The 15,402-nt window shown below is 37.5% G+C and overlaps 1 protein-coding gene and 1 long non-coding RNA gene across 11 annotated transcripts in view; one reads left to right on the plus strand and one right to left on the minus strand.

Moving 5' to 3' along the window:
• The window catches only part of LOC144341336 (uncharacterized), a 271,590-nt gene that overhangs the window by 219,927 nt on the left and 36,261 nt on the right, over positions 1 to 15,402 (plus strand). The window lies entirely within an intron of this gene.
• Positions 1 to 15,402, minus strand: part of LOC106999014 (uncharacterized) — a 240,779-nt gene that overhangs the window by 36,919 nt on the left and 188,458 nt on the right. For 8 of the 9 annotated variants that reach the window (XM_078004503.1, XM_078004509.1, XM_078004508.1 and 5 more), the window contains 2 exons: positions 9,619 to 9,712; positions 1,086 to 1,148 (listed from right to left, as the gene is read on the minus strand). In XM_078004503.1, coding sequence (XP_077860629.1) covers positions 1,086 to 1,148; positions 9,619 to 9,712 — 157 coding nt within the window. The remainder of the gene's footprint in view (positions 1 to 1,085; positions 1,149 to 9,618; positions 9,713 to 15,402) is intronic. The other variant, XR_013418211.1, reaches the window with a different exon arrangement.

Below are 15,402 nucleotides of genomic sequence, written 5' to 3' on the forward strand. Positions count from 1 at the left end.
CCAACAGCCCACGTGGTAGTCATTTTGATAATAGGGCATTCTGATTTCAACAAAACCTTATTTTCTGTTCTGAATTGCAGTGCCTTCTTCAGCAGTAGTTTCCTAAGCAAACGTGTGGGCTGTTTGCTTTGCTTTCGACTCTCATGCATTTTTAATGATTTACAAGGAAAAGATTTTTTTCTCTCCCTTTTTTTTATAATAAATTTAATGACTTAATACACATCAAGTGGAATCATTGGTTTGTGGTGACGGTTTTATAATTCCAAGTTCAAGTTTTTTTTCTATTTAATTATGCACAATAACTCTCATGGAATATAATGCAATAACAAAAACATGCACCAATGTTGGCATAAGAGCCTGTTGTTTATTAGTATTGGTTCTGTGCTTTATGTTTGAAATAAAATATTTGGAACTAATGTTGGCCATGTTTCCTCCAAACTAGATAAAAAGAAGTAAAAAAAAACTTTATCCCTGAAAATACCATGCTCCAATCTATGGCGATAAAAGCCAGCAGCTCTTGAGATAGCAAATTAAATTTTATTTGTAGAAAGCACTGTGCTGTGTTTTGTTGCTTGCTCAGAGTTATTTTTTAATACTAATAATTTAATAAAGTGGAAGACCGACACATTGACCTGTGTTCTCTAAGGCACCAGAGTATTTTCCAGGGTTAAAAGGCATAGCTTGCTGAAAGGTTGTTTGTTTTACATTCTAACCTATTACTTATTTCTCTTGCTTTCTTGCCAGATCTAGCCTTAGCCTTCAGAAAATTTGAATTTTGGAAAACATAAAGTAGTTGAATTATCAGAATCTGCAAGTCAGACTTTTAAAACTCTGATTGATAAGGACTGGTTTTCCTAAGATCCAACACATTCAAGTTTTGTTTTAGTGAGTAGTGCAGTACATAGGCATAAAACCAAAGACAAAAGATAGTATGTAGGCATAAAACCAAAGACAAAAGCCAAGCAGTGACTCTAAATGAAGCATCAGCCTAAAGGAGCTAGGCAGGAGCTTAGAACCAGGTACAAGGGAGTAAGATAGAATCTGGAAGCCCCAGAAGACAGCATGATTGGAGACAGAGAGAGTACCTGGTGAGATTGTCTGAGATCTTGCAGAGACTCAGGGGACCCCTTAGAGAGTGCCTGTGTCCCCTGTAGAAAAGAAGTACAACGTGATGGTTAAAGACACCAACTCTGGAGTAATACAAACATGCAGTCAAGTTGTAACTCTACTGCTCAACAATGATATCACCCTGGGCAAGTCATTTTACTCTCTCATATTCAGTTGTTTCATGTGTGAAATGGAGTCAGTAAAACAAACCACTACATAAAAGAGTGTTGTGAAATGTAAGCGAGAAAATGCTATTGTTAGTTATAATTAGTGCTGAGTCAGACAGGAACGGCTACTGAGTCAGATTCTTTTAATGCAAAAATGCTGCTCTTAATTCTACACATATGCATAGTTGTATCAATAGAAATATAAGAGACTTTTTTTGGCTTTTTTGTGTGTAAGTGGCAAGTATTATAGGTCTCTATCTTTTTACTTTTAAAATATTATTTTATTTCTAAACTTTTCCTTTTATATAAACAATGTTGTTGAGTTATAATAATCATATAGTGAGATGAACTATAGTGAAGTAACCATGCCCCTATAGAGCTAAAGAACACTTCCATCACCTCAGAAAGCAGCCTCGTGCTTCATCCCAGTTAAACCCTGCCACCAACCCACTACTCCAGAAGCACGTACTCTTCTGAGTTATCATTGTAGATTAGCTTTGCTTGTCCCAGGACTTCATAATTATGGTTTAAAAGTTTAAATTAAAAGTAATTGCAAAAACCACATTTTTTTTTTTTTTTTTTTTGGTATCTGAATTCTTTTGCTAAAAAAAATAGTTTGGAGAGTCATTCATGTTGTTGTGCATAACAGTGATTCATTCCTTTGAATTGCTGAGTAGTACTCCATTTTATAATTGTATCATCTTTTTTTCCATTCTCCTGTCTGGAAATCTGGGTTGTCTCGAGTCGGGGCTATTATGAGCAAAGCTGCTAGAAACATTCTTGTACACATCTTTTAAAAGCGTATGTTTTCATTTCTCTTGACTCTATACCTATGAATAAATTGCTGGGTCATAAGTAGATGTAAGTTTAACTATGAAAAACTAACAAACTGATTTGTAAAGTGGCTATACCATTTTATACTCCTATCAGTAATATATGAGAATACTAGTTGTTTTACATTCTTAAAAATATTTGATGCTGTCAGTCTTTTAAATTTTTATCATTCCAGTGGGAACATATGGTTTTGCATTGTGGTTATAATATTATCTTAACAAGTTAACCTTATCATTATGAAATATCCTTTTATTTTCCTCTGGCAATGCTCTTTGTTATAAAGTCTACTTTATCTGATGTGAATATACTCACTTCAGTTTTCTTATATAACAGTATTTTTATGGTATACCTTTTTCATCCTTTTACTTGTAACCTATGTCATTATATTTAAAATGTTTTTTTCTTGTAGACAACATATGTATGAATTTTACTACTTTTATTTAGTCTAGCAATCTCTGCCTTTTAATTGAGTACTTAGCAATTTATATTTAATATAATTACTAATATGCTTGGGTTTTAAATATGTCCTATATTTTATTTAAGAAAGTCCTATGTCTTCTTTCGCTTTTTTCTCTTTTTTCCCACTGTATTTTGTAGTAAACCAGTTTTTTGGGTTTTTTCTTGTTTTGTTTTTAGACATTCTATTTAATCTTCTCTATTCACTTTTTAGTGATATACTTCTACATCTTTTGTTTACTTTAATTAGCTTTTAATTTATTTCTCAGTCCTTATTTTCACAAGCAATAGCTTTTGACATGGTTGATAAATTCCTCCTCCTTGAGATGATTTCTTCTCTTGAATTCCAGGGCACCATATGTGCCAAGTTTTCTTTTTCTCTTTCAGACCACTCCTTCTCAATCTCTTTTGTAGAGTCTTTCTGATTCTCTGGCTTCTAAATTTTGGGGCTACTCTTAGTTCAGTGCATTTTTTCTTTATATACACCTTTTTTTTTTTCTTTATATACACTCCCTCGGTTGTATAAAGGTTTTAAATATACCCAAATTTGTATCCCCATTTTGATACCTCTCCCTGGAACTCAAGACCTGTTTATTCAATTGCATACTTAACATTTCCACTTGGAAGTGTAATAGGTATGTCAAACTCAATGTGCCAAAACTGAGCTCCTGACATTCAACACCCCTCACTTCATCTCTACCTCCATGCAGTCCAGATCCTCATACGGTCTTCCTTATTTCAACTACCAATTTTTCCAATTGCTCAGATAGAAACCTTGGTATTATCCTTGACTCCTCTCTTCCTCTCACACCTCACTTCTAACCAATAAGCAATTTCTGTTAATTCTATCCTCAAAATACTCATTCAGCCATCTCTTGTCACCTCTACTGCCAGCCCAGGCAAAGCTATCATCACCTGTCACCTGGATATTGCAGAAACATTCTAACTTACCTCCTGCTTCAGCTTCTGTCCCTTGCAGTCTGCCTTTAGCACAGAAGGCACAGTGATCCTATTAAAACACACTTTAGGCCATGCCAGTCCTCACCTTTTAACCCCCCAAATTCTCGTCCATCTTACTGAAAATAACAGCATGAAGAGCCCTTTCTGTCATCTTCAGGGTCCTGCATGATCTGGACATATGACTACTTCCCACACACATTTTCTCATGGCCTAATATCGCATGTCACCTTTTCAGAGGGGGCTTTCCTGACCACACTCTATATAAATATCACACTTCTCTCATAATTCATTTTTATCCTACTTTATTCTTTCTTTATAGAACTTTCTATTACCTGAAATTATATATTTACTTGTTTATTATTTGTCTATCTCCCTAAAATAAAAGCTCTCTATTGTCACTAGAACATGCCTAGTAAACACGTACTTTGAAAATATTTGCTCAATGCATATCTTTTGTCATCTTTGGTATTTTTTTCCAACCTGGTAATTTGTTTGTTTTTTTATGTATGTCTGTGTGGGGTTTTTTTGCTTAATTCTTTTAAATTTTTTTTAATTTTTAATTGTTATGAATACCTAATAGTTGTACATGTTTATGGGGTGCATGTGATATTTCGATACAAGTATACAATATGTAATGGTCAAATCAGGATAATTGGGGTATCCATCACTGTAAACATTTATCATATTTTTGTGATAGGAACATTTCAATTCCACTCTTCTAGTTATTTTGAAAGATAGCATAAATATTGTTAAAAACATTCCAATTTTACTCTTCTAGTTATTTTGAAATGTACCATAAATTATTAACTATAGTTGCCCTGTTGTGCCACTGAACACTAGATCTTATTCTTTCTCCCTGACTGTATTTTTATACCCATTAACTGGGTATTTACCCCTCCTCAATCCCCCCTACACTCACTACTCTTTCCAGTCTCTGGTAACCATCATTTTACTCTCCAACTCCATGAGATCAATTTTTTTCAGCTCTCACTTATGAGTGAGAACGTGCAATATTTATTTTTATGTATGTATGTATGTATGTATGTATGTATGTATGTATGTGTGTATTTCAATGAAAAATCTCTTCATCTATAGGTTTTTGGAAGACAGTGACCTGACTTAAACATCTTTATTTTCCACATATAGTGTAGACTTCCCCAAAAGGATAGCTTCTCAGGCAGTATTTCCTGATCCATTGATTAATGATAGATAAAAGGGGCAGACATTTTTCCAACTTGTTTGTTTATGTACATATATAGGTATGTGTATGTAATGTTTGCACTTAAACTAGCACATGTTACCTTCTTATCTATAGGATTTGGAAGACAACCCCCTGACTTAAGTATCCTTTGTTTTTAAAGCATAGCACAGACTTCTCGGAGACTGTTTTTGTATATGTGATTTAAAAAAACAAAAACAAGAACCCCCCCAGAAGACTGAGTCTAATTTTGAAAAAAAAAAAAAAATCCACAGTCATGTGAATGACAGATGATTTTGGGTATGACTGGGAACTGGAATGGACACAGAGCTCTTTCAATTCTATCTAACAAAGCCACAGACTAATGTTAAGGAATGTTTGTGTGATCTCTCCAGTGTGGAATCAGTTACCCAAACATAGGAGTCTTTACAAAGATCCAAAATAATCATAAAACCATTATAACCACAAGCCCTCTTTAGAGTTGTCCTCTCAATAGTGAATGCTGCCTTTTCAAGCCAACTCTTACATTGAGAGAAGGGTTGTAATATCTCCAGCCTGGAAGAAATCCCTATTCCTGTGGCTCATTTACTTCATCTCTGTGGTTCTTGGAAGGAAGGATGGAGTGAAAGCCACCCCAGGCAGTTGACTGTGAATTCTAGTCTTAAGCAATGTATGGAGAGCTTCAATAAACTTTGGTTGTTTAGCCAGCCTTCGTTCCCTAGAGAAATACTGCTCAGCTATCCTCAAGCTGTGGTAGATTGTTTGCCATGGACAACTTGTTGATTTATGGTCCTGGGCATTCTTAGAACTCTGCTGAGAGAAGGAAAAGGCATGATCACCTTGCAGGAGCTATGAAGGTAAAGCCTGCCCTCGAATCCTCAGGTAGCATAAGCAAGAGTGCCAGGGGGCGTAGTGCGCATTTCCTAATCTTACAGGGTGCCGGGCACATAGGGGTCACGCCGTCAATACGGGAGGAGAAAGAATGAAATGAACTGGGAGGATAAAAAGCAAGAGGCTCATTGCTCACTGGATGTCAGCTGTCTAATGGGGAGGGAGGGACACGAACTCAGCTGGTTTTACGTTATAAAGCAGGGTGAGAACTTTCACGTCACTGAATTCACACAGTTGTAATTTTTTACTTAACATTCACATGCTGTACATTCTTTCCATAAAGGTACAAAGTGTATTTCTCTTAAAATGTCAATACTGCCACATTGAACTGCACAAAGAGCCTGACCTTGGAAGCTCTCCTGAGCAAGAAAGTAACTAGGACCCTACCCTAAGCTGGTCTAAGGATATTTTATGTTTGTGTTCCCCACAGGGTCTAGATTGAGGCTTGGGACATGTGAACGCTTAGTATTTCCTGCATAAACACCTGACTGAAAAAAATATGAAAGAGCCTGATACCAATGGCATCTTTGTTATGTTCTTAGAATTCATTAGAAAAACAACTTTGCTGAATATGAAACGGAAACTCCAGGTCTTTCCCTGTATTGGTTAGCTTTCTCTCACCGGTATGCTGCATAGTGCCAGCATAAAGTGCATCAGACGTGATAGTGGGCCTTCACCATGCCACATGGCAAGGTGAATTTTTCAGAACTCCCAAACCTGCCTTGAAAACACCGCTACGCAGGTCACATCATGATATATTTGCCATTTGTAAAGTGAAACACCATCATGAAAGAGAATATTTAATGCTGTAAAGAAAAATCCTACCTTTCCCAGCTTATAAATGTCACCAATTCCAACTGCATAGGGAAAGAATCATAAAGTAAGATCATAGCCTCCTGTGATTTTTGAATCAAAATGGAAATTAAGAAATGAAGGTTTAATAATCCTTAACGTTTGCTCTTTGGGAAGGCTGCTATGTGTTTAGAGTGGGGCTGGCATACATTAGGGGTGGACAGTTGAGAGGAGCTTCATTTTCATCATCCTGCCCTCACAGTGTGCACTTTTTGCAAACTTTCTGGCTCCGGGATGTACAAATACAATGTTTCCCTGATGGCCTCACAGCATGAGACAAGGCAAAGCATGAGGAGATGGTCCCTATGGTCCTGAGCCCAGTTTTAAGATGTAAGCAAGAATATCAAGGATATATAAGTACTTTGGATTGCCCAATTACTTCTACTTTCTCTGGCCTTGTGGCTTTTGATAGTCACGTAAAATTCACTACAAATGGATAGAAATGCCTCTTCTTCAAAAGTTCTAGAGGAAAAAAAATTCAAAGTTCCTTTAGCTGTATGTATCAGGGCATTGGCAGCACTCAGACACTTTGGAAAGCTGTTGGTGGTAACTACAGGGCAGCCACCCTGTCTGAAAGCATTTTGGTACATTTGATACAATGAATAAATTTTGCACTTCTATTATGTATATTAATTCATACTAGTTAATTCATATGATATTATTTATGATAAAATTATTGGTTTCCAGAACTTCTGCCACATGTTTTATAATCTTAATGTGCTTACTCCATAAGCTACACTTCCACTTCTCAATTTTTAGTTGCATTCTTGCTCAAGAGGCACAAATAAGGATGTTCATTTCAGAAATGATTGAACTGGTAAAAAAAAAATTAGTAAGATTCTAAATGGTCATTAATAGAGATCTGGTTAAATAAATGTTATGCATAACGTAATAAGAAGGACACTCTCACACATAACAACTATAAACTGTAGACAAAATACAAAAACTACCCAAGAGCTCTAGAGCGTGAACAACAGTCAGCAGATTTGGGGAAGAAGTCAAAACTTAAAGAAAGAGACCAACATGTGTAAGTTTCTGATTTTTGTGGCTCTGCCACATGGTGAGCAGCAGTCAGGGACCAGAGGCAGAGCCCGTGGTTTAAACACTGGTGTTAACCCGGATGGCCATTTTTAACAGCAGGCCGTAGAGTTCTGCCATGCTTTAATAATTTGTGCAAAGGTGCAAATTATTGATCGCTGATTTTAATCTTTGAAAACTTAATGAACTTGACTTTCCCTTGGAGAGAACAAAAACAGCATAGTAGAAGCACACAAAAGTCTATCATAGTTTTGCATCCTCTTAGAAGCCATTCATAATCTTCAGGTTAAAAAGAAAATCTCTGCTATAAGATAGATTCCCTTCATGATAGAGACCAACATAGGATTGGTAGAGCAAGTAATATTATGAATTTTTAAAATTCAGGATAAGAAATATCTTTAAGGATGGGGATCCTCTGAAAACTTAACCTGAAATAAATGTAAAATTTTGCACTTAAGTCTAAATAATTAATTACAGATATATAGAATGACAAAGATGTGATACATATCTCATAAACAGAAAAAAGATATGAAAGCTTACTGATAATATGCTCTGTTATATGCCTTAAATATTATGTGCTTCCCAGAGAAACAAATGTGATCTCCTTTGCTTTAATGGAGTATCAGTTTCTAGAACTGCACTGCACAATATGGCAGCCCCTCGCCATATGTGGCTATTTAAATTTACTTTTTAAAAACAACTCAAAAGTCAAGTACTTCGGTTGCATTAGCCACATGTCAGGTACTGAATAGTCAGTCACACGTAGTTAGGTAGCTGTTGCACTGGACAGCTTAGACAAAGAACATTTCTGTGATTGCAAAAAGTTCTGTTGGACAGTGTTTCTTGTAACAAGGGAGGTTAAGAGTCATGCTGTGCTCTGCATTGGACAGAACGCACCTGGCATCGTAGACACATGCTGTTTGCTGCCCAGAATCGATTGCTCTCTTTTCTTGGTAAAAGAATCCTGAATTTCCTATGGGAGAACACGCTCTTCCCATTCTCAGTCACCTGATTTGGGTGGAATTGGTGCCTCCCAATCAAGGAGGGGGCGTTATTAGCTTTATTAAAGGAGACCCTCATCACTCCCTCTGGGCAGTGTGGTGTAAAGCAGGAAAATACAGAACTATAGCAGATCTTTTGGTCACATAAAGGGAGAGTGTGGACCTGCTGGGCAGTCACTCTAGGATGAAGACAACACTGTAGGATATCCAAGAGAGGGAAAGTGCATACTCTGGGAATATTGAACCTCTGGATCTCACTTCATCTGAAGCCTACCCTTCTTCCTCCCGATTATGTGAATTCATAACCTCCCTTCAGTGTTCAAGTCACTGAAGTTGGGTTTCCTATCCCTAAATGATACCTAAATGAGCTCTCTGATAAATTGAGTTCAGCTGCTTGTGTTTCTGTTTGGACAGTGATACAGCACAATGGAATGTTTTCATAGGAGAAAGACCAGGAGGGCGAAAGAAGTTCAAGGAAATATCCCTCTTCTATTCCCATGGCCAAATTAAGTCTTTATTCCCAGGCCAGCCCCCAGTGGCTGATGTGACCATTTTGACATTTCATAAATTCCCCTGGGAAGAAGGATTCTAAAAGCTTCCAGTCTTAATTTAAAGTAGTATGGTAGAGGGAATAAGACCATCTGATGAAGTCACTGAATCCACAAATCTCTCTGTATTGCTAGGACAAAAAAAAAAGAGGCCAAATCATGTAAAATTACTTTCCTTTTAAATATAAGTGACATTCATATCGACTCAGGGCTGCATTTTAATAACTGTACTACTCCAAAATGTGTCACTTTAGTTGCATGATATTATAAAAGAAAACCAGTGGATATTATTTTTGTGTCATTTTCTAATCCAGTGCATTTTTATAAAATTCTACAGATTGAGTTAAAATTTTAAAGCAGTATATATAATGAAATTTGAAATATTCTTTGAGGGTAGTTCTTCTGGAAGGTTGATGGAAGCATCCAATAAAGGACTACAGAGAATTGTTTTCAGAGGCTTGAGGAAGACGGCAGAAAGACATTCTCTGTATTCTCAAAACTGTTTTTAAACTCCTGTTTTATGGTTGAATTAACTAAGATGTTCATTTGTTCTCTGCCACACACACCTGGAAATGAGAAAGTGTCGATTCTTCAGAGTTTGCAAGTTCTAATACAGAAGTCCGTGGCCTTGTCTTCAAAATAGAATCACCTGGCGGGGGGCTTTAAAAATACAAATGTTATTGAACATATAATTACAACATGATCCAGCAATTCCATTGCTAAGTATACACCCCAAAGAATTGAAAGCAGGGACTCTAATAGATACATGTTCCTCTATGTTTATAGCAGTACCATTTACAACAGCCAAAAAGAATAAATAACTCAAAGGTCCATAGCAGGATGAATGGATAAACAAAATGTAGTATATACCTACAATGGAATATTATTCATTAAAGAGGAAGAAAATACTGCCACATGCTATACCATGGATGAACATTAAAAATATTATGCTAGACCGTGCACGGTGGCTCACGCCTGTAATCCCAGCACTTTGGGAGGCTGAGGTGGACGGATCATAAGGTCAGGAGATCAAGACCATCCTGGCTAACACAGTGAAACCCCGTCTCTACTGAAAATACAAAAAATTAGCCAGGCATGGTGGTGGGCACCTGTAGTCCCAGCTAAGGCAGGAGAATGGCGTGAACCTGGGAGGCAGAGCTTTCAGTGAGCCGAGATCGCACCACTGCACTCCAGCCTGGGCAAGAGAGTGAGACTCCATCTCAAAAAAAAAAAAAAAAAAAATTATGCTAAGTGAAATAAACTAGACACAACAAGACAAATATTGTCTTATGAGTCTACTTATGTGAGCTACCTAGAATGGACAAATTTATAGAGAGAAAATAGAACAGTGGTTACCAGAGGCTGGGGTAGGGAAGAATGAGGAGCTATTGTTTAATGGGTGCAGAGTTTATATTCAGAATCATGAAATAAACTTCTGAAGATGCATGGTGGTGATGGTTGCACAATACGAATGTATTTAATTTACAGAATTGTATATTCAAAATGGTTAAAATGCTGAATTTTATGTTATATGTATTTTACCATATATGTGAATGCTAGGGTTCCACCCCTAGGATCCTTGTATGGTTGTTTTGGGGTATAGTCTAAATATTGGAACTGTAAAGGCCACCTGAGTGTTTTTAATGTGTAGCCTTATGCCTCAGGTCTGAAAGGTGACACAAATAAGTGAAAACAGCTCAGGTGAGGTCTGTGAAGACATGCGAAGAACATGCACTGTGTAAAGGGGGACAGCTGCCACCATTTGTCCCTGGTTGATGACTGCCCTGTGGAAATACAGGTCTCAGAGTGGATACATCTTCTGAATTGTCAAAAGAGGCATGTATCTGGAGGGTAAGGAAACCTAATTCTTAAATGATCCTAACTTACTGAAACTTAAAAATGACACCCAATGACAAAATAAAATAAGTCTGAGAGCTGCATGTTCTCTAGGACATAGGATACCAACCATCTCAGTTTGCCTGGGATTGTTCCCAGGCAACTAAAAAGTTGCCAAAGCACTGGTAAATCATTTGGGAAATCACTCCATCCCAGGCATACCACTATGGTTGGCCACCCTAGTGGGCTACCTTTTTATTTTTATTTTTTGGTCTGAAGAGGCAGAATACCACACATTTCTTTGATTCCCTTCCATGGTCACAGACTGGTGACAGTGCAAGGTGGAGGCTTGAAAGTGTTTTACCTCCCTTTAATATTGATCAGCAGTCCCCTCATCATAAGCCATTCCAAATAAACATTCATTCTAAGTAAAAACAGCAATCTTGCTAAGCAAACCCAGCCTTAAGACAAATCTCATTGCATTCCTCCTGGTTAGGTTTGTTCTTTTTGGCCCCTCCTATAGAAAACTTGGAGCCACTACGGTATAGACAGCTACATAAGGAGCAATTCTGGGAAGGGAAGAAAGCCCCACAGCTTCTCATGGCTGTGGCTTCTCATTCTTCTTTCTTACAAATGATGTCCTAGAGATGTGAAGGAAATAAGTGGTACTTGTTCTAGAACAGTCTCTGAATGTTGTTTAAGGCCTGTTGTCGTCAGATTTCTGTCAATCTTCGCAGCTCTGACTTTTTTTTTTACACTTGTGGTCGATTGTTCTGCTTGGACATCTTGTTGGGTAATTGATTATTAACATAAGTGGCAGTCTTTAGGGTTATACACAAGGATTCTGGTTGTATTCTGTCTTTCTGGTGACACAAGGAGATACTTTCTTACTCACTTGACAGTGGCTGTGTGATTTGCCTTAGCCAACAAAATGTGAATGGAAGTGACGTGTGTCACTTCCGTCTGAGGCATTTAGCTGCTGGTGCTCAGTACCAACCTTCTTTTTTTTATCTGTCTTGGCCATTAAGGAAATGTTTGTCAAGATGAGGTCTTCACTGGCCTGGAACCCTGAGTGACCACCCATGTTGGAAATGTAGTGAACACAAGAAGTAATTCTTTGTTGTATTAAACCATGGAGAAAAGGGGCTATTTGTTACTGCAGCATAATCTAATAATCTTGACTGACAAGGTAGAGAAATCACATATGTGAATCATGTGATTTGGTTCGCATCTGGAGCAATAGTCGATGCATAGCATACTATATGAAAATATATCCCTATGGTCAGGCATGGTGGCTTACACCTGCAATCCCAGCACTTTGGGAGGCCGAGGCGAGCAGATCACAAGGTCAGGAGATCGAGACCATCCTGGCTAACATGGGGAAACTCCGTCTCTACCAAAAATAGAAAAATTAGCTGGGCATCGTGGTGGGTGCCTGTAATCCCAGCTACTCAGGAGGCTGAGGCAGGAGAATGGTGTGAACCCGGGGGGCGGAGCTTACAGTGAGCCAAGATTGTGCCACTGCACTCCAATATGGGCGACAGAGCCAGACTCCATCTCAAAAAAAAAAAAAAAAAAAGAAAAGAAAAGAAAAGAAAAAGAAAAGGTAAAAAGAAAATACGTCCCTAAAATTTAGAATTTATGTTGATGTTTCCTACCAAATGTCTAGGTAAGGAAGAAGCCTCAACTCTAACTAATTCTTGTTCCTGTTCCTCTCTAGTCTACTGTTCTCTGATAGAACATTCTGTGATGGTAGAAATGTTCTGTATCGGTGCTGTCCAGTACAGTGGCCATTAGCCACAGGTGGCTCATCTGTGTAAGTCTGAAATACGACTAGTGCAACTGAGATGAATTTTACATTTTATTTAATTTTGGTTGATTTAAATTTAAATCACCTTTTGGGCCTATTAGCTATTATATTGGGCAGCATAGCTCCAGACAATCTAGTTCTTGCTATGTCAGAAAGTCCCTCACTCCTAGAACTTTTTCCTTCCATGCCTCTGTGCCTGTTGCTTCCTCAGCTGAAACACTTTTCTTCATTGAATCTGTATTCATCTAAGGGTCACATCAATTGTAATTTTTGACTTGGAACAGAATGATCCTCCCCTGAAGTTCCATGCAATGCTTTATTTGTGTGGCTGGTGTGGTAATGACTTCCCTCTGTCTTTGAGTTAGTTGGGAATATCTATCTCTCCCACTCCTACCTGTGTATATCTCCTAAGGGCAATAGCCTTGTTATTTACTTGTGTATATCCCATAGGCCTTGTTCCTGGTAGGTGCTCAATCAAGAATCAAGAAACCTCATATTCATTTAAAAATGGGTCTTCAGACAACCTCATAAGTGAGCTTTAAGTTAGCACCAAGTTCCAAGGACTGTGTCAAGTGGAAATGCATTTATGAGATAATCCCTAGGAAATGTTTACTGGCCCAAGACTCTTGCTTGTCCTGGGTTGTGAAAAATGAAAAATCAACCTTTATGATTAGTAACTTTATCACATGGAAGGGAAAACACAGGTGTCCCTTTTGTACACTCAGTGGCATCACTAAAATTTGGGTGGTAAGCTTTAAAACTGAGTCATCACATTTCCCCAGTCCCTTAGTGGAGTGGGAAAGGCTAGTGAGGCCTAGGAATAATAGGTCACCTTGGGGAGAGTGAGAACACCACCCCATGCTTTGGGGCAGGGCATACAGGATGTGTTTCCTGGCCTTCACTGAGTAGCAGAAGGAAGAGGGTGAGATTTGGAGACAGCTGTACTTTGGGTGGACCAAGGCTGCTCATGTCTTAGTCAAGGGTCTTTCATCTGAAGGAAGCAGAAACCATCTCAAGCCAATGCAAAAAGAGGATTCCAGAATATCTTGTGAATGCAATCACAGCTAGACTGCCTACATTTTATTTCAAGAGTAGCACAAAGCAATTGAGGGATTTTTGGGTAAAGGTCTAGCATGTAAAAATAAGCTTGAGAGCCTTGTATTTTTTCAAGCCATTCTCCCTCTTTGACTGGCATTCAGGGCCCTCCTTAACCAGGCCTCAGACCCCAACCTCTCATTCTAATACAAGCCATGACACAGCCTCATTGGACTCAAACACAGGACCATCCACACCTCCATGCTTTCACTTCTCTTTTCCATGCCTGGAGTATCCTTCCCTTCCTCAGGAAGTATCTTATTCTTTTTTTTTTTTTTTTTTTGTAGCCACTATCTATTTTCAGAATTCTTTTATCATCCCAAACTCTGTACCTATCCAATAATAACTCCCATGTTCTCTTCCTACACATCCTCTAGTAACCTTTATTATAATTTATGTGTGTATGCATTTGCCTATTCTAGGGACCTCATATAAATGAAATCATACAATATTTGTTTTTTTGTATCTGGCTTATTTTTCTTAGCATAATGTTTTTCAAGGTTCATCCATTTTTTAGCACACATCAAAATTTCACTTCTTTTCATGGCTGAATAATATTCCATTAATGTATATACCACATTTTGTTTGCCCATTTTTGAATTTGTTGTTCATTTTGTTGTTGGGTTATAGGAGTTTTTAGAATACTCTGAAATTAATCTCCTATCAAATATATGCTTTTCAAATGTTTCCTCCCATTCTATGGGTTGCCTTTTCATTGTCTTGATAGTGTACTTTCATGCACAAATGTTTTTAATTTTGATAAAGCCTAATTTATTTATTCTCTTTTGTTGTCTGTGCTTTTGTTTTCATAACCAAGAAATCCCTGCCAAATCCAATGCCATTATTTTCCTCTATGCTTTCTTCTAACTGTTTTAGAGTTTTAACTCTTGTTTAGGTCTTAGACGCTTTTTGAGTTAATTTTTGTGTATGGTGTGAGGTAAGGGTTTACCTTTATTCTTTCGCATATGGATATCGAGTGTCCAGCACTGTTTGTTGAAAAGACTATCCTTTCTCTCATTTAATGGTCTTGGCACCTTTGTCAATTGACCATATATGTAATTAATTGACCATATATGTAAGAGTCTATTTAAAAATAACATGTTCATTATTTTTATCTGAGACCTTAAATGCTATAATAGCCTATTAAGAGGCAAACAAAATTTACTCATAATCAACCACTCAGATTAACATTTTTGTGTTTTTTCCTTTTTTTCTTAAATACATAACAAAATGCAGATAATAATTGCATCCATTCATCAGGTAGGTATAAATAGAAGATAAAATAGAAAAAAAGTGTCTGCCTTATATTTTGTTTATGCTTTGTGTAATCAAATTCAATTGTGCTATAAAAGATTTAGTATATGTATATTTCACCCAGCATTACACCCTGAGCATTTTTCATGTGATTACATATTCTTGGAAACTGACACCATTGTTTAAGGTGCTCATCAATACCACACATTCTGAGAAACTTTCTCAGTTCTCCCTGATCCCAGGTAGAATCTGGCTATATTCTACACTCCTAGTACTCTTGGGTACATTCTGTCCTCCCTTGTAATGGCACTGCCATATATAGAGTGCCTAGCAAGTGCATAGTAAATGTTTGCTG

The sequence above is a fragment of the Macaca mulatta genome, chromosome 6, assembly GCF_049350105.2.
Source record: "Macaca mulatta isolate MMU2019108-1 chromosome 6, T2T-MMU8v2.0, whole genome shotgun sequence".
Lineage (NCBI taxonomy): Eukaryota > Metazoa > Chordata > Mammalia > Primates > Cercopithecidae > Macaca > Macaca mulatta.